The sequence below is a fragment of the Ranitomeya imitator genome, chromosome 2 (genome assembly GCF_032444005.1).
Source record: "Ranitomeya imitator isolate aRanImi1 chromosome 2, aRanImi1.pri, whole genome shotgun sequence".
Taxonomy (NCBI): domain Eukaryota; kingdom Metazoa; phylum Chordata; class Amphibia; order Anura; family Dendrobatidae; genus Ranitomeya; species Ranitomeya imitator.
The window spans coordinates 554,115,484-554,134,454 of NC_091283.1; the positions used below are offsets into that span (position 1 = coordinate 554,115,484).

At 52.7% G+C, this 18,971-nt stretch overlaps 1 protein-coding gene across 2 annotated transcripts in view; it reads left to right on the forward strand.

Annotated features, from left to right (window-relative positions):
• Positions 1–18,971, forward strand: part of LOC138664932 (deoxynucleoside triphosphate triphosphohydrolase SAMHD1-like) — a 415,941-nt gene that overhangs the window by 105,978 nt on the left and 290,992 nt on the right. For both annotated transcript variants that reach the window (XM_069751981.1, XM_069751982.1), the window contains exon 4: positions 17,725–17,840. In XM_069751981.1, coding sequence (XP_069608082.1) covers positions 17,725–17,840 — 116 coding nt within the window. The remainder of the gene's footprint in view (positions 1–17,724; positions 17,841–18,971) is intronic.

Genomic DNA, 18,971 nt, shown 5'->3' on the forward strand with positions numbered 1-18,971 from the left:
ACCGATGCGTGGACCAGTCAGCATGGACAGGGGCGATATGTTTCCCTCACTGCCCATTGGGTTAATGTTGTTGAGCCAGGTACAGATCGTGCGAGTGGCGCAGGACGTGTCCTGCCCACTCCAAGGATTGCAGGAATCCAGTCTGTACGCATCGACTCCTCCTCTTACACCAGTTCCTCTGATTCCTCTCTGCAGGATCCGTCACAGTCCACCCCCACATGGACCCGTGAACGTTTACCTATGACCGACATGAGCACAGCCGTGGCCAAACGTCAGCAGGCCGTCTTGAAACTAGTTTCATTGGGGCATCGAAGCCACACAGCGCAGGAGCTCTGGAATGCCATAAAGCAGGAGAGCGATGTGTGGTTACTGCCAGCGAATCTCCAGCCAGGCATGGTAGTGTGTGACAATGGCCGAAATCTGGTGGCAGCTTTGGCCCTTGGCAACCTCACTCACATCCCATGTCTGGCACATGTGCTCAATTTGGTTGTGCAGAGTTTTCTGAGGGACTATCCGGATCTTGATGCCCTGCTGCACAAGGTCCGCCTAGAGTGTGCTCACTTGCGGCGTTCCAGCTTGGCCAGATCCCGCATTGCTGCTCTGCAGCGCAGATTCCGCCTTCCGGAACACCGCATCATATGTGACCTACCTACCCGGTGGAATTCCACGTTACATATGTTGGAGCGGTTGTGTGAGCAGCAGCAAGCAGTTATGGAGTACCAGCTGCATCAGGCGCAAAGAAGTCGCAGTCAGCGCCGATCAGACTTCACAACCACAGAGTGGGCCACTATGAAGGACGTCTGCCAGGTTTTGCGTCCTTTTGATTATTCCACGCGGATGGCAAGTGCAGATGATGCACTAGTCAGCATGACTGTCCCCCTTATCTGCCTGCTTCAGCAAACTTTGCAAGGGTTAAGGGATGATGTGGTGGAAGAGGTGGAGGATGAGGAGTCACCTTTTCCATCAGCTTCTGGAGAGTCAGCGCCACGTGGTTCCTCACAAAGGGGTACGCAGGGGCCAATTTGTGAGGAGGATGAGGAGGAGTCAATGGACGAGGAAGAGCTCCGTCCAGAGGAGGGAGCAACACAATTGTCCAGTGGTCAGTGTGTACAGCGAGGGTGGGGTGATGACGAGCGGGCAGAGATCATGTCTCAAGCTGGGGACAGCGTTTCTGGGCCGGTTGGCACTCTGCAGCACATGGTGGATTTTATGCTGCAGTGCCTGAGAAATGACCGCCGCATCGACCACATTCTCAACATGCCTGATTATTGGGTGTTCACCCTCCTCGATCCTCGCTACCGGGACAACGTCCAAAACCTCATCCCTGCGTTGACCCGGGAGCGTAAATTGCGGGAGTACCACGACACACTGGTGAATTCCATCATCTTCTCCTGTCCAACTGAGAGGAGTGCTGCTAGTGCTTTACAAAGCAGCTCAGTGCGTCGAGGCAGTGGGGGAGGCTCTGCCCAAAGAGGGAGCAGAAGCAGTGCCTCTGCCCAAGGCAAGCCGAGTATGGCACAACTCTGGCACACTTTTGTGTGCCCGCCCCAAATGTCTACACCATCACCGGCGGCTCCAGTCAGCAGGAGGCAACGGTTCCGTCAGATGGTGACAGACTACATGGCTTGCCCTCTTACTGTACTCCCCGATGGCTCTTCCCCGTTCAAGTTTTGGGTCTCTAAGCTGGATACATGGCCAGAGCTAAGTCAGTATGCATTGGAGGTGCTGGCTTGCCCTGCGGCTAGTGTCTTATCGGAACGTGTCTTTAGTGCCGCAGGTGGTGTACTAACAGACCGTCGCATGCGACTATCCTCCGATAACGTTGACCGGCTTACTTTCCTGAAAATGAACCAGGCATGGATCTCGCAGGAATTTGCCACTCCTCTGCCTGATTAATTAATTGGGTGTCATCCATGTCTTCTGCTGTGTTCATCTTTCTACCACCTGAAATGCTATTCCTGGGCTCCAACACCGCCAGTTGCGGCTCAGAAGTGCAGGCTGCACAGTCAAAACATACGACCCAGTGTTATTGGGTTTCAGTAACGTCAGCTGATCCCCAGCTGTGTAGCCGGCAATGTGTCCTGCGACCGCTACGCTGGCACAACAACCTGAATGTAAGGGAACCTGCCCCCCCCCCCCTCGTCGTTTGTTACTGAAAGAGCCATCTTGTGCAGCAGTAATGCTGCACAAGGAAAAGGTAGCTATTTTTTTTGGGCTCCTTGCACACGCAGAACTTAACACTTATAAAATGTGTTCACTGATACCGTTATACCGTCCCAGAGCTGGGACTTTCCTTCGTAATGTGACGCAGCACAGCTGTCATTCCTACCCCCTTGGTGCCATGCGCTGCCTCCTCAACGTTGTTTTAAGCTGTCACGGAGCCTGCGCTGTTCTGTTATCCCTTGGCCATGCCCTATTTGCGCTGCCTGTCTTCTGACATAATTTGGTGTCAGGCTGGCTGCGCCTGTGCGGCCGCGCTGCCATAGATCCCGCCTCGCAGTGTCTTCTGATTGAGTCACACTGCGGGCCTGGGATCCATGGGCATGCGCAGTGCATATCTTCCCCTCGGGCTCTCGCTCATTTCCCTCCGCCTTCTTTAGACTGTGCGCCGTCAGCTGATCCCTAATAGCATGCCACGGCCGTGACAACGCACAGTCTGAAGAAGAGGGAAGGAGGGGAGTGAGAGTCGAGGATATGCACTGTGCATGCCCATGGATCCAAGGCCCGCAGTGGGATTACGTTAGACGAGACTGCGAGGTGGGATCTGGAGCAGCGTGGACGCACAGGCACTGACAGCCTGACACCAAATTATGTCAGAAGACAGGCAGCGCTAATTGGGCATGGCCAAGGGATAACAGAACAGCGCAGGCTCCGTGACAGTTTAAAACAACGCTGAGGAGGCAGCACATGGCACCAAGGGGATAGGAATGACAGCTGTGCTGTGTCCCATTACGAAGGAAATTCGCACCTCCGTGACGGTTTAACGGTATAAGGGGACACATTTTTAGTGTTTACTTCTGTGTTTGCAAGGAGCATAATTAAAAGAGCAACCTTTTCCTTTTGCATCCTTAGCGCTGCACAAGATGGCTCTTTCAGCTACAAACGTCTTGGGGGGGGGGCGGTTAAAGGTTCCCTTTCAACTTGCTCCAATCAGGCTTCGGCCTACACTCTGTTCCTCTGCTCCTCCTGCTGTCCCTGGGCTCTAACACCGCCAGTTGGTGCCTGGAAGTGCTGTGTGCACAGTCAACAGTCGCTCCTCTGTTATTGGGGTTCAGTAACGTCAGCTGATCCCCAGCTGTGTGTGCGGTAATACCTCCAATCTGCTCCTCCTGCTGTCCCTGGGCTCTAACACCGCCAGTTGGTGCCTGGAAGTGCTGTGTGCACAGTCAACAGTCGCTCCTCTGTTATTGGGGTTCAGTAACGTCAGCTGATCCCCAGCTGTGTGTGTGGTAATACCTCCAATCTGCTCCTCCTGCTGTCCCTGGGCTCTAACACCGCCAGTTGGTGCCTGGAAGTGCTGTGTGCACAGTCAACAGTCGCTCCTCTGTTATTGGGGTTCAGTAACGTCAGCTGATCCCCAGCTGTGTATCCGGCAACGTGTCATGCGACCGCCACGCTGGCACAACTAAAATGTAAGGGGACCTGTCCCCCCCCCCCCCTAGGCGTTTGTTACTGAAAGAGCCACCATGTGCAGCACTAATCCTGCACAAGGGAAAGGTCGCTCTTGAAATTATGCTCCTTGGAAACGCTGAACTACACACTCATGTAATGTGTCCCCTCACACCGTCCAACCGTCCCAGAGGTGGGACTTTCCTTTGTAATGTGACGCAGCACAGCCGTCATTGCTACCCCCTTGGCACCGTGCGCTGCCTCCTTAGCATTGTTTGATTCCGTCATGGACCCTGCACTGTTATGTTATCCCTTGGCCATGCACAGTTTGCGCTGCCCGTCCTCTGACATCATTTGTTGTCGTCCTGGCTGCGCCTGTGCGTCCACGCTGCCCGAAATCCCACCTCGCAGTGTCGTCTAATGTGATCCCACAGTGGGCCTGGTCTCCATGGCCATGCGCAGTGCATATACTAGCCTCTCATTCCCCTTCTTCATGCTTCTTCAGACTAGGCGGCGTCAGCTGATCCCTAATAGCATGCCACGGCCGTGACGCCGCACAGTCTGAAGAAGCATGAAGGAGGTGAGTGAGAGGCGATGATATGCACTGCGCATGCCCATGGATCCCTGGCCCGCAGTGGGATTACATTTGATGACACTGCAAGGTTGGATCTCGGGCAGCTTTGACGCACAGGCACTGCCAGCCTGACACCTAAATGATGTCAGAAGACGGGCACCGCTAACTGTGCATGGCCAAGGGATAACATTACAGCGCGGGCTCCGTGACAGAACCAAACAACGTTGAGGAGGTGGCGCACGGCACCAAGGGGGTTGGAATGACGGCTGTGCTGTGTCACATTACAAAGGAAAGTCCCACTTCCGGGATGGTTTGACGGTGTGAGGGGACACATTATATGAGTGTGTACTTCAGCGTTTGCAAGGAGCATAATTTTCGGAGCCACCATTTTCCATGTGCAGTATTACTGCGGTACAAGATGGCTCTTTCAGCAACAAATGCCTGGGGGGGGGGGGGTTAAAGGTTCCCTTTCAACTTGCTCCACTGCAGGCTTCGGCCTACACTGTCAGTTGACACCTGGAAGTGTTGTCTACACAGAAAAAACACTAGGTGATGTGTCAGTGGGGTTCAGCACCGCCAGCTGTTCCCCTGCTGTGTAGTCGGCATCGTGTCCAGCACAAGCCACGCTGGCACAACCGACCAAAAGCTTCCACCAGTGCAGGCTTCGGCCTACACTTTGCTCCTCTCCTCCTCCTGCTGACCCTAGGCTCAAACACCACTAGTTTTTGCCCGGAACTGCTAGCTGCACAGAGAAAAACACCAGCCAATGTGTTAGTGGGGTTCAGCAACGCCAGCTGTTCCCCTGCTGTGTAGCTGGCAACGTGTCCTGCAAACGCCACGCAGGCACATGAACTGAAATTGAAGGGAGCCTGGCCCCCTCTCCCCCAGGTGTTTCTATGTATAACAGCCACCTTGTACAGTAGTACTGCTGCATTTGTACAAGGTGGCTGACTTTTTATCCTTGCCCACGTGGAACTCAACACGTACAAAATGTGTCTCTTTGAGACCATTCCACTGTCCCTGAGGTGTGACTTTCCTTTCTAATGATACGCAGCACCCCCCTTGGTAGCGCTTCCCATGTTCTGACATCATCGGTTGGCTAGTTGCGCCTGTGCGTCCGCCCTGCCTGAATAAAATGCTCCTCGTTGTCTTAATTATTTTGACTGCGAGGGTGTGATTGATGGGCACGAGCAGTGCATATCTTCGCCTGTCTTAACTCATCTCCTTCCGCCTTCTTCAGACTGTGCAGCCTCATGGCCGCGGCATGCGAGAAGGGATCAGATGAGGCCGCCCAGTCTGAAGCAGGTGTAAGGACATGTGTGAGCGGCAAACATATTTAGTGCACCAGGGCACAAATCCCAGCACCGCAGTGTGATTTTTTAAAAACACACTGTGGGTCTGGGATTCATGTCCACCGCTAACCGCAACGGCCAACATGAAATGAGGTCATAAGACAGGAAGCGCTCACAGCGCATGGCCAAAGGATCACAAGAGCGCAGACTCCTGTACAGCAACTAACAACGCTCAGGAAGCTGCGCCCATGCAAAAAGGTGTTGTTTTCGACACCTGTGCTGCTTTTCTTTAAAAAGACAAGTCACACCTCCACTACTGTTTAACAGTATAATGGGCTAAATAGTGTACGTGTTGCATTCAGCGTGTGCAAGTAGACAAATTAATAGAGCAACCTTTTACTTGTGCAGCATTAATGCTGCAGAAGGAGTGGCTCTTGTACTTTGTAACACCTGAGGGGGGGTTAAAGGTAACCTTTGAAATTGGTTCAACTAGGCTTCGGCCTACACTCTGCTCCTCTCCTCCTCCTGCTGACCCTGGGTTCTAACAACGCTAGTTTTTGCCCGGAAATGCTAGCTGCACAGAGAAAAACGCCAGCCAATGTGTTAGTGGGGTTCAGCAACGCCAGCTGTTTCCCTGCTGTGTAGCTTGCATCGTGTCCAGCACAAGCCACGCTGGCACAACCGACCAAAAGCTGCCACCAGTGCAGGCTTCGGCCTACACTTTGCTCCTCTCCTCCTCCTCCTGCTGATCCTGGGCTCTAACACCGCTAGTTTTTGCCCGGAACTGCTAGCTGCACAGAGAAAAACACCAGTCAATGTGTCAGTGGGGTTCAGCAATGCCAGCTGTTCCCCTGCTGTGTAGCTTGCATCGTGTCCAGCACAAGCCACGCTGGCACAGCCGACCAAAAGCTGCCACCAGTGCAGGCTTCGGCCTACACTTTGCTCCTCTCCTCCTCCTCCTGCTGACCCTGGGCTCTAACACCGCTAGTTTTTGCCCGGAACTGCTAGCTGCACAGAGAAAAACACCATCCAATGTGTTAGTGGGGTTCAGCAACGCCAGCTGTTTCCCTGCTGTGTAGCTTGCATCGTGTCCAGCACAAGCCACGCTGGCACAACCAACCAAAAGCTGCCACCAGTGCAGGCTTCGGCCTACACTTTGCTCCTCTCCTCCTCCTCCTGCTGACCCTGGGCTCTAACACCGCTAGTTTTTGCCCGGACATGCAATCTGCACAGAGAAAAACACCAGTCAATGTGTCAGTGGGGTTCAGCAACGCCAGCTGTTCCCCTGCTGTGTAGCTTGCAACGTGACCTGCAAACGCCACGCAGGCACATGAACTGAAATTGAAGGGAGCCTGCCCCCCACCCACAGGTGTTTCTATGTATAACAGCCACCTTGTACAGCAGTACTGCTGCATTTGTACAAGGTGGCTGACTTTTTCTCCTTGCCCACGTGGAACTCAACACGTACAAAATGTGTCTCATTAGAGACCATTACAATGTCCCTGAGGTGTGACTTTCCTTTGTAATGACACGCAGCACCACCCTTGTTAGCGCTGCCCGTCTTTTGACATCATTGGTTAGCTGGCTGCGCCTGTGCATCTCCCCTGCTCGAAACAACGCCCCTCGGTGTCTTATTTTTTTGGACAGCGAGGGTGTGATTGATGGGCATGTGCAGTGCATATGTTTGCCTGTGTTCACTCATCTCCTTCCGCCTTCTTCAGACTGGGTGTCCTCATGGCCGCGGCAGGCGATAAGGGATTAGATGAGGCCGCCCAGTCTGAAGCAGGTGTAAGGACATGTGTGAGCGTCAAACATATTTACTGCACAAGGCCACGAATCCCAGCCACGCAGTGTGATTTTTTGAAAACACACTGTGGGTCTGGGATTCATGTCCACCGCTAACCGCAACGGCCAACATGAAATGAGGTCATAAGACAGGAAGCGCTCACAGCGCATGGCCAAAGGATCACAAGAGCGCAGACTCCTGTACAGCAACTAACAACGCTCAGGAAGCTGCGCCCATGCAAAAAGGTGTTGTTTTCGACACCTGTGCTGCTTTTCTTTAAAAAGACAAGTCACGCCTCCACTATTGTTTAACAGTATAATGGGCTAAATAGTGTACGTGTTGCATTCAGCTTGTGCAAGTAGACAAATTAATAGAGCAACCTTTTACTTGTGCAGCATTAATGCTGCAGAAGGAGTGGCTCTTGTACTTTGTAACACCTGAGGGGGGGTTAAAGGTAACCTTTGAAATTGGTTCAACTAGGCTTCGGCCTACACTCTGCTCCTCTCCTCCTCCTGCTGACCCTGGGCTCTAACAACGCTAGTTTTTGCCCGGAAATGCTAGCTGCACAGAGAAAAACACCAGCCAATGTGTTAGTGGGGTTCAGCACCGCCAGCTGTTCCCCCGCTGTGTAGCCGGCATCGTGTCCAGCACAAGCCACGCTGGCACAACCGACCAAAAGCTGCCACCAGTGCAGGCTTCGGCCTACACTTTGCTCCTCTCCTCCTCCTCCTGCTGACCCTGGGCTCAAACACCGCTAGTTTTTGCCCGGAAATGCTAGCTGCACAGAGAAAAACACCAGCCAATGTGTTAGTGGGGTTCAGCACCGCCAGCTGTTCCCCCGCTGTGTAGCCGGCATCGTGTCCAGCACAAGCCACGCTGGCACAACCGACCAAAAGCTGCCACCAGTGCAGGCTTCGGCCTACACTTTGCTCCTCTCCTCCTCCTGCTGACCCTGGGCTCAAACACCGCCAGTTTTTGCCCGGACATGCGATCTGCACAGAGAAAAACACCATCCAATGTGTTAGTGGGGTTCAGCAACGCCAGCTGTTCCCCTGCTGTGCAGCTTGCAACGTGACCTGCAAACGCCACGCAGGCACATGAACTGAAATTGAAGGGAGCCTGGCCCCCACCCCCAGGTGTTTCTATGTATAACAGCCACCTTGTACAGCAGTACTGCTGCATTTGTACAAGGTGGCTGATGTTTTCTCCTTGCCCACGTGGAACTCAACACGTACAAAATGTGTCTCTTTGAGACCATTCCACTGTCCCTGAGGTGTGACTTTCCTTTCTAATGATACGCAGCACCCCCCTTGGTAGCGCTTCCCGTCTTCTGACATCATTGGTTGGCTACTTGCGCCTGTTCGTCCGCCCTGCCTGAATAAAATGCTCCTCGTTGTCTTAATTATTTTGACTGCGAGGGTGTGATTGATGGGCACGAGCAGTGCATATCTTCGCCTGTCTTAACTCATCTCCTTCCGCCTTCTTCAGACTGTGCAGCCTCATGGCCGCGGCATGCGAGAAGGGATCAGCAGAGGCCGCCCAGTCTGAAGCAGGTGTAAGGACGTGTGTGAGCGGCCAAAATATTTACTGCTCAAGGCCACGAATCCCAGCACCGCAGTGTGGCTTTATGAAAAGACACTGTGGGTCTGGGATTTATGGCCATCGTTAACCGCACCGGCCAACATGAAATGATGTCATAAGATGGGCAGCGCTAACAGGGCATTGCCAAGGGATAACACAAGAGCGCAGACTCCTGTACAGCAAATAACAACGCTCAGGAAGCTGCGCCAAGCACCAAGGCGTTATTTTGGACACCTGTGCTGCGTCTCATCAAAAAACCAAGTCACGCATCCACTACAGTTTGACTGTAGAATGGGGTAAATTGTGTATGTCTTTCATTCAGCGTGTGCAAGTAGACAAATTAATAGAGCAACCTTTCACTTGTGCAGCATTAATACTGCACAAGGTGTGTCTCTTGTACTTTGTAACACCTGAGGGGGGGGTTAAAGGTTTCCTTTGAAATTGGTTCAACTAGGCTTCGGCCTACACTCTGCTCCTCTCCTCCTCCTCCTGCTTCAACACGGGCTCTAACATCGCTAGTTTTTGCCCGCAAGTGCTAGCTGCACAGAGAAAAACACACGCCATTGTGTTAGTGGGGTTCAGCAACGCCAGCTGTTCCCCCAGTGTGTAGCCGGCAAAGTGTCCTGCAAACGCAACGCAGACACAAAGCTGCCTCCAGTGCAGGCTTCGGCCTACACTCATCTCCCCCTGCTTACCCTTTGCTCCAACACCGCTAGTTGGGGCTCTAGGAAGACAATCTTTAATAGGCAAGGCAACGCATCTGGGTTCCAGCACCGCCAGCTGGTTCTCGGCAGTGTTCTTGTCACAGGTACTCCCTCGTGCCAAGCCTGGTTTCAGCACCGTCAGCTGTTTCCGGGTTGTGTCAACTTCACTGAGACGCCTATGCTTGCCCCGTCGTGGTGCGGTCGAGTTAGCCAACTCCAGGGTGCCTCCAGTTTAGGAGCTTCCTATGTGGGCTGCGTGAACTGGTAGTCAAGGCTGGTTCTGTAGTGCCAGTAGGCCCAGCTCCCCCTGTAGGACTGTTGGGGTTCGGTAACTGCGGCTGCCTCGCGGCTTAGCTGTTCTCTCCTCTCCTGTGGACCTTCGGGTCCACCACCTGGTTCCAGCACCGTCAGCTGGTTCCGGGCCGAGCCTTTGGCTTAGGTGCCTCCTCCTGGGTATCCGAGTTCCGCCAACGCCAGGCGGTCCTTGGTAGTGCTTTTAAGCGCGGGCACCTACAGCTTAGTAACCGGGTTCCAGCACCGTCAGCTGGTCCTCGGTCGTGCCATTGGCTCTTGCACACTGGGGCAACGCATCCGGGTTCCAGCACCGCCAGCTGGTTCTCGGCAGTGTTCTTGTCACAGGTACTCCCTCGTGCCAAGCCTGGTTTCAGCACCGTCAGCTGTTTCCGGGTTGTGTCAACTTCACTGAGACGCCTATGCTTGCCCCGTCGTGGTGCGGTCGAGTTAGCCAACTCCAGGGTGCCTCCAGTTTAGGAGCTTCCTATGTGGGCTGCGTGAACTGGTAGTCAAGGCTGGTTCTGTAGTGCCAGTAGGCCCAGCTCCCCCTGTAGGACTGTTGGGGTTCGGTAACTGCGGCTGCCTCGCGGCCTAGCTGTTCTCTCCTCTCCTGTGGACCTTCGGGTCCACCACCTGGTTCCAGCACCGTCAGCTGGTTCCGGGCCGAGCCTTTGGCTTAGGTGCCTCCTCCTGGGTATCCGAGTTCCGCCAACGCCAGGCGGTCCTTGGTAGTGCTTTTAAGCGCGGGCACCTACAGCTTAGTAACCGGGTTCCAGCACCGTCAGCTGGTCCTCGGTCGTGCCATTGGCTCTTGCACACTGGGGCAACGCATCTGGGTTCCAGCACCGCCAGCTGGTTCTCGGCAGTGTTCTTGTCACAGGTACTCCCTCGTGCCAAGCCTGGTTTCAGCACCGTCAGCTGTTTCCGGGTTGTGTCAACTTCACTGAGACGCCTATGCTTGCCCCGTCGTGGTGCGGTCGAGTTAGCCAACTCCAGGGTGCCTCCAGTTTAGGAGCTTCCTATGTGGGCTGCGTGAACTGGTAGTCAAGGCTGGTTCTGTAGTGCCAGTAGGCCCAGCTCCCCCTGTAGGACTGTTGGGGTTCGGTAACTGCGGCTGCCTCGCGGCCTAGCTGTTCTCTCCTCTCCTGTGGACCTTCGGGTCCACCACCTGGTTCCAGCACCGTCAGCTGGTTCCGGGCCGAGCCTTTGGCTTAGGTGCCTCCTCCTGGGTATCCGAGTTCCGCCAACGCCAGGCGGTCCTTGGTAGTGCTTTTAAGCGCGGGCACCTACAGCTTAGTAACCGGGTTCCAGCACCGTCAGCTGGTCCTCGGTCGTGCCATTGGCTCTTGCACACTGGGGCAACGCATCCGGGTTCCAGCACCGCCAGCTGGTTCTCGGCAGTGTTCTTGTCACAGGTACTCCCTCGTGCCAAGCCTGGTTTCAGCACCGTCAGCTGTTTCCGGGTTGTGTCAACTTCACTGAGACGCCTATGCTTGCCCCGTCGTGGTGCGGTCGAGTTAGCCAACTCCAGGGTGCCTCCAGTTTAGGAGCTTCCTATGTGGGCTGCGTGAACTGGTAGTCAAGGCTGGTTCTGTAGTGCCAGTAGGCCCAGCTCCCCCTGTAGGACTGTTGGGGTTCGGTAACTGCGGCTGCCTCGCGGCCTAGCTGTTCTCTCCTCTCCTGTGGACCTTCGGGTCCACCACCTGGTTCCAGCACCGTCAGCTGGTTCCGGGCCGAGCCTTTGGCTTAGGTGCCTCCTCCTGGGTATCCGAGTTCCGCCAACGCCAGGCGGTCCTTGGTAGTGCTTTTAAGCGCGGGCACCTACAGCTTAGTAACCGGGTTCCAGCACCGTCAGCTGGTCCTCGGTCGTGCCATTGGCTCTTGCACACTGGGGCAACGCATCTGGGTTCCAGCACCGCCAGCTGGTTCTCGGCAGTGTTCTTGTCACAGGTACTCCCTCGTGCCAAGCCTGGTTTCAGCACCGTCAGCTGTTTCCGGGTTGTGTCAACTTCACTGAGACGCCTATGCTTGCCCCGTCGTGGTGCGGTCGAGTTAGCCAACTCCAGGGTGCCTCCAGTTTAGGAGCTTCCTATGTGGGCTGCGTGAACTGGTAGTCAAGGCTGGTTCTGTAGTGCCAGTAGGCCCAGCTCCCCCTGTAGGACTGTTGGGGTTCGGTAACTGCGGCTGCCTCGCGGCCTAGCTGTTCTCTCCTCTCCTGTGGACCTTCGGGTCCACCACCTGGTTCCAGCACCGTCAGCTGGTTCCGGGCCGAGCCTTTGGCTTAGGTGCCTCCTCCTGGATATCCGAGTTCCGCCAACGCCAGGCGGTCCTTGGTAGTGCTTTTAAGCGCGGGCACCTACAGCTTAGTAACCGGGTTCCAGCACCGTCAGCTGGTCCTCGGTCGTGCCATTGGCTCTTGCACACTGGGGCAACGCATCCGGGTTCCAGCACCGCCAGCTGGTTCTCGGCAGTGTTCTTGTCACAGGTACTCCCTCGTGCCAAGCCTGGTTTCAGCACCGTCAGCTGTTTCCGGGTTGTGTCAACTTCACTGAGACGCCTATGCTTGCCCCGTCGTGGTGCGGTCGAGTTAGCCAACTCCAGGGTGCCTCCAGTTTAGGAGCTTCCTATGTGGGCTGCGTGAACTGGTAGTCAAGGCTGGTTCTGTAGTGCCAGTAGGCCCAGCTCCCCCTGTAGGACTGTTGGGGTTCGGTAACTGTGGCTGCCTCGCGGCCTAGCTGTTCTCTCCTCTCCTGTGGACCTTCGGGTCCACCACCTGGTTCCAGCACCGTCAGCTGGTTCCGGGCCGAGCCTTTGGCTTAGGTGCCTCCTCCTGGGTATCCGAGTTCCGCCAACGCCAGGCGGTCCTTGGTAGTGCTTTTAAGCGCGGGCACCTACAGCTTAGTAACCGGGTTCCAGCACCGTCAGCTGGTCCTCGGTCGTGCCATTGGCTCTTGCACACTGGGGCAACGCATCCGGGTTCCAGCACCGCCAGCTGGTTCTCGGCAGTGTTCTTGTCACAGGTACTCCCTCGTGCCAAGCCTGGTTTCAGCACCGTCAGCTGTTTCCGGGTTGTGTCAACTTCACTGAGACGCCTATGCTTGCCCCGTCGTGGTGCGGTCGAGTTAGCCAACTCCAGGGTGCCTCCAGTTTAGGAGCTTCCTATGTGGGCTGCGTGAACTGGTAGTCAAGGCTGGTTCTGTAGTGCCAGTAGGCCCAGCTCCCCCTGTAGGACTGTTGGGGTTCGGTAACTGCGGCTGCCTCGCGGCCTAGCTGTTCTCTCCTCTCCTGTGGACCTTCGGGTCCACCACCTGGTTCCAGCACCGTCAGCTGGTTCCGGGCCGAGCCTTTGGCTTAGGTGCCTCCTCCTGGGTATCCGAGTTCCGCCAACGCCAGGCGGTCCTTGGTAGTGCTTTTAAGCGCGGGCACCTACAGCTTAGTAACCGGGTTCCAGCACCGTCAGCTGGTCCTCGGTCGTGCCATTGGCTCTTGCACACTGGGGCAACGCATCTGGGTTCCAGCACCGCCAGCTGGTTCTCGGCAGTGTTCTTGTCACAGGTACTCCCTCGTGCCAAGCCTGGTTTCAGCACCGTCAGCTGTTTCCGGGTTGTGTCAACTTCACTGAGACGCCTATGCTTGCCCCGTCGTGGTGCGGTCGAGTTAGCCAACTCCAGGGTGCCTCCAGTTTAGGAGCTTCCTATGTGGGCTGCGTGAACTGGTAGTCAAGGCTGGTTCTGTAGTGCCAGTAGGCCCAGCTCCCCCTGTAGGACTGTTGGGGTTCGGTAACTGCGGCTGCCTCGCGGCCTAGCTGTTCTCTCCTCTCCTGTGGACCTTCGGGTCCACCACCTGGTTCCAGCACCGTCAGCTGGTTCCGGGCCGAGCCTTTGGCTTAGGTGCCTCCTCCTGGGTATCCGAGTTCCGCCAACGCCAGGCGGTCCTTGGTAGTGCTTTTAAGCGCGGGCACCTACAGCTTAGTAACCGGGTTCCAGCACCGTCAGCTGGTCCTCGGTCGTGCCATTGGCTCTTGCACACTGGGGCAACGCATCCGGGTTCCAGCACCGCCAGCTGGTTCTCGGCAGTGTTCTTGTCACAGGTACTCCCTCGTGCCAAGCCTGGTTTCAGCACCGTCAGCTGTTTCCGGGTTGTGTCAACTTCACTGAGACGCCTATGCTTGCCCCGTCGTGGTGCGGTCGAGTTAGCCAACTCCAGGGTGCCTCCAGTTTAGGAGCTTCCTATGTGGGCTGCGTGAACTGGTAGTCAAGGCTGGTTCTGTAGTGCCAGTAGGCCCAGCTCCCCCTGTAGGACTGTTGGGGTTCGGTAACTGCGGCTGCCTCGCGGCCTAGCTGTTCTCTCCTCTCCTGTGGACCTTCGGGTCCACCACCTGGTTCCAGCACCGTCAGCTGGTTCCGGGCCGAGCCTTTGGCTTAGGTGCCTCCTCCTGGGTATCCGAGTTCCGCCAACGCCAGGCGGTCCTTGGTAGTGCTTTTAAGCGCGGGCACCTACAGCTTAGTAACCGGGTTCCAGCACCGTCAGCTGGTCCTCGGTCGTGCCATTGGCTCTTGCACACTGGGGCAACGCATCTGGGTTCCAGCACCGCCACCTGGTTCTCGGCAGTGTTCTTGTCACAGGTACTCCCTCGTGCCAAGCCTGGTTTCAGCACCGTCAGCTGTTTCCGGGTTGTGTCAACTTCACTGAGACGCCTATGCTTGCCCCGTCGTGGTGCGGTCGAGTTAGCCAACTCCAGGGTGCCTCCAGTTTAGGAGCTTCCTATGTGGGCTGCGTGAACTGGTAGTCAAGGCTGGTTCTGTAGTGCCAGTAGGCCCAGCTCCCCCTGTAGGACTGTTGGGGTTCGGTAACTGCGGCTGCCTCGCGGCCTAGCTGTTCTCTCCTCTCCTGTGGGCCTTCGGGTCCACCACCTGGTTCCAGCACCGTCAGCTGGTTCTAGGCAGTGTCTTTTGCTCTTGTACCTTCTGCTCCCCATCCTGATTCCAGTAACGTCAGCTGGTTCCGGGCAGAGCCTTTGGCTTAGGTGCCTCCTTCTGGGTATCCAAGTTCCACCAACGTCAGGTGGTCCTTGGTAGTGCTTTCAGGCACGGGTACCTCCTGCTTAGTAACCGGGTTCCAGTAACGTCAGCTGGTCCTCGGTAGTTCCATTGGCTCTTGGACCTTCGGCTACCCATCCGGGTTCCAGTACCGTCAGCTGGTTCTCGGCAGTGTCTTTTGCTCTTGTACCTTCTGCTCCCCATCCTGGTTCCAGTAACGTCAGCTGGTTCCGGGCAGAGCCTTTGGCTTAGGTGCCTCCTTCTGGGTATCCGAGTTCCGCCAACGTCAGGCGGTCCTTGGTAGTGCTTTTTAGCACGGGTACCTCCTGCTTAGTAACCGGGTTCCAGTAACATCAGCTGGTCCTCGGTAGTTCCATAGGCTCTTGAACCTTCGGGTAGCCATCCGAGTTCCAGTTCCATCAGCTGGTTCTTGGCATTTTCTCAGCCTTCTTGTACCTTCTGCTACATTTCCAAGTTGAAGACCCTAAAGTCGACGACCCGGAAGACCACCCCGATGACGACGACGACGACGACCCGGAAGACCACCCCGATGACGACGACGACGGCGGAGACGACGACGGAGACGACGACGGCGGAGACGACGACGGCGGAGATGACGACACTGAAGACGACGACCCTGGAGACGACGACATGGAAGACCGAGAAGCAGAAGAACAAGAGGCTGCAGAACAAAGAGCAGAAGAACATTAAGCATAAGACTTAATATCAGAGCAAAAGATATTATCTAAATTATATGCAGAAGAAGACTAAGCAGTGTATGGGGGTGAGTCCGTTCCTCCTCGTGGTGCCCCTGGATAAAGCCTGATGCTGCAGGCCAAACTGAACGCGGACAAATGTAACTTTTGTGACTGGCAGAACGGAAGGTGTAATCTTCCAACTTTTATAGATAACAACTACGGGAATGCCTGTCACAAATGAGAATATGATGAAGAAGTAGAATAGGAAGAATAATAACAGTGGAATAAAAAGAATATGTAGAATAGGAAGAATAATAATAGTTGAAGAAAATGAATATGAAGAATGTAATAAAAAAAAAAAATAGGTAGAAGATGAAGAAGAAGATGAATAAGGTGAAGAAGTTGATGTCAAAGATGCTGATGATGATGAAGATGAAAGTGTGGGAAAAGGAAAAAAAAGGAGGGGAAGGTCGTGGAATAGTGAAACATCAATATCTGACAAAATAAAAAAAAATTTACATAGTCAATATCTTTTTCAATCCGAACGTCTTTAAAAAAAAAAAAAATCATGCTATTCTATTTGATTGGACTAATCCTCATTGCCTTTAATGTCTCCGCCACCTCCCCCATACATCCTACATTATTCTTAGTTGTTTTCCTTCATGTAGAATGAACCTACAAGGAAAGAAAGGGTTTATTTTAATTCCGATATTTTGGTCCCATTGACTTGCATTGGGATCGGGTATCGGTATCGGCGATATCCGATATTTTTTGAATATCGGCCGATCCAAACCGATACCGATACTTTCCGATATCGGAAGGTATCGCTCAACACTAGTGACTACTGGTGGGCAGAGTCGGACTGGGGTACCAAGAGCTCACCAGTAACCAACTCTACGGCCCCACTTTCAACTACATGCAAACGTGACATTATCCTCAATCACAAATTTATATAACAATCAACTGGGTAGATTTATAAAAGAATAAGATGCTGCCTTTGTCTATACATAGTGATTCAAGTATATTGTTCCAGGTACTGCTCATTTAAGAGGGTGGTGACCCACTCTTGCACAGGTGCCCATGAGAGGATTCTCCTTTTCTCATGTAGGCCAATCCAAGTGGTGGGTATGGTTTTATTTCCCCCTCTAATAAGTCATCTACTGTATTCACAGATGACGGGGAAATATGATGAGAGATGGCCCGGCTATTAAGCGGTGGAGAAGGTGTTTTATTTTTCTCTATTAAATATTGCCTTATATAACAGCCATCATTATACAGGAAAGAATGCTTCCTAACATTTGTTCCTGTAGAATCAATTTTATCTTCAGTTTTGTAAGTTTTGCTGTCAGTCCGTTTTAAAAGTGGAGTAATATTCTGAAAACATCACCTGGGAGTCTGAAATGCATGTAGGGGTCTTCTCCATGCTGTTGCCATTTCATTTGATCGCTGTTTACATCCATTTTAGGAATTCTCCTGCCAGAACCCCCCCCCCCCCCGCCCTCCTATGAGGGTTTTCGTGAAAAATGCTCGAGATTCCCCTTTGACTTCCATTACACTTAGCACTCAATTCGAGCCCATCTGGTCGTCTGACCTGCTCAATTCGAGTACCGAGCATTTTAGTGCTCGCTCATCACTAGCACACATCCAGAAATCACACACTGATCTATTGTGAATAAGCTAAAATTTGCAAAATTTAACATGAGAGTCTTACATTCTGGTCATACCCTAAGAATTTATTTACACCAATGTAGTTGTTTTTTTTGGTTAACTCCTCGATCTAGGACACAATAGCAAAAAATTTCCATTTGCCATAAACTTTATAATATTCTAAGCAGTCATAGATTAGCTCCACCTGCTCATCTGCCTTGATGAAATTTTATTTTGACATAATGAAAAACTGCACTTTATGGTGTCATCAAGATTTATATAGTCTTCAGTAAAATATTTGATCAATGATTTTGCCTGCATACGGTAATTTATCTCAACGTTAAGACATCGGTATATGGACTAAAACAAAATTATTCGCTTTAATTAATGTTTAGAACACTTTTATGTGGAAAACTTTATTTCAGAGATTATTTTGTAAAAATCAACACATTCTTTTTTTAAAACTCACCTAATTTAACTATTCTGTTTTAATTTAATAGTGTGGCCTATCTGGCAGGATGCCTTGTAAAGGAATTAAAGAAGAAGCAGCCGGAATTGAAGATTGACGAAAGAGATATTTTGTGTGTCCAGATTGCCGGCCTGTGCCATGACTTGGGTAAACATTAACCTAAATACTGAAACTGTGTTATGTGTGTGTATATGCATATTTAAATTAACACCAGTATAAGAGAGGGATTGATGGCCGTTTGGTTCTAATTGAGACAGGAAGTAGAGTAAAAAGAATTTAAAATCACCTTCCTCTCTGCTCATCTCCAGTGACGTCCAGATAACTATGTCAGAAATTTATTTCACTAGCATAAATAAGTGAGGGATATGTAATAGCGCTCTATGTAGGATTTATAAGACTCACTAATAGCCTTTTTATTCCCCTAGCCAGGGGTGTTGTATTAATAGCGGCAGACTACAAGGGCGTTATGGAAATTGTGAGCTGGGGGGTCCAGGAGCCGAACTCCACCCCTTCCGCTGGGCATTTCTATTCAATCGTATCTGCATCCTCAAGATGCAGATTCAGTTTAAATAAATGAGGTGCCAACATTCACCTTGTGCAACTCACCACTCACTGTCCCAGCAGGCACGGTAATAACACTATATTGCACCTGCTACAAACAGTGAGCAGGGCGAAGTTCGCCAGGGTGAGGTAAGTTTTTTTGTTTGTTTTTTGTTAAAACACTGTGTGGACATCTTATTGTATGGGGAGCCATCATACTTTATGGTGGGGAGGGGCTGTGAGGGGCCATCATAATGTATGGTGGGTATTGGCTCATACTTTGTGTGGGGCTAGCATGCTGTATATGAGATTGTGGGGAACATTAGACTGTATGAAGCTCTGTGTGTAGGACCTGTGGGAATATCATACTGTGTTTGGGTCTGTGGGGGCCATCATACTGGTTTAGGGCTTGTAGGGGCCATCACATCTAGTGGGGGCTGTGGGCCATCATACTGTGTGCTGTGGGGGCCATTGTACTGCTTGGGGTTTTGAACACAAATTGAAGGAGCTCCTTTTTTGTTTGTAGCATAAATTTAGCTGAAATTGTTTTCGGGGGCTTTGATGTATTTGTGAAGATACTGTACAGTGGAAACCCATTGAGGAAATCCCATTTAGAAACAAAATACTTTATGGATTGCATATGAGGTAGAATTAAGTATTCATTTGTAGTCCATGGTTATTTTTCAGAAATTAGAGTGCAGTTAATGTTAATGAGTGAAATTTGCATTTTTAAAGCTC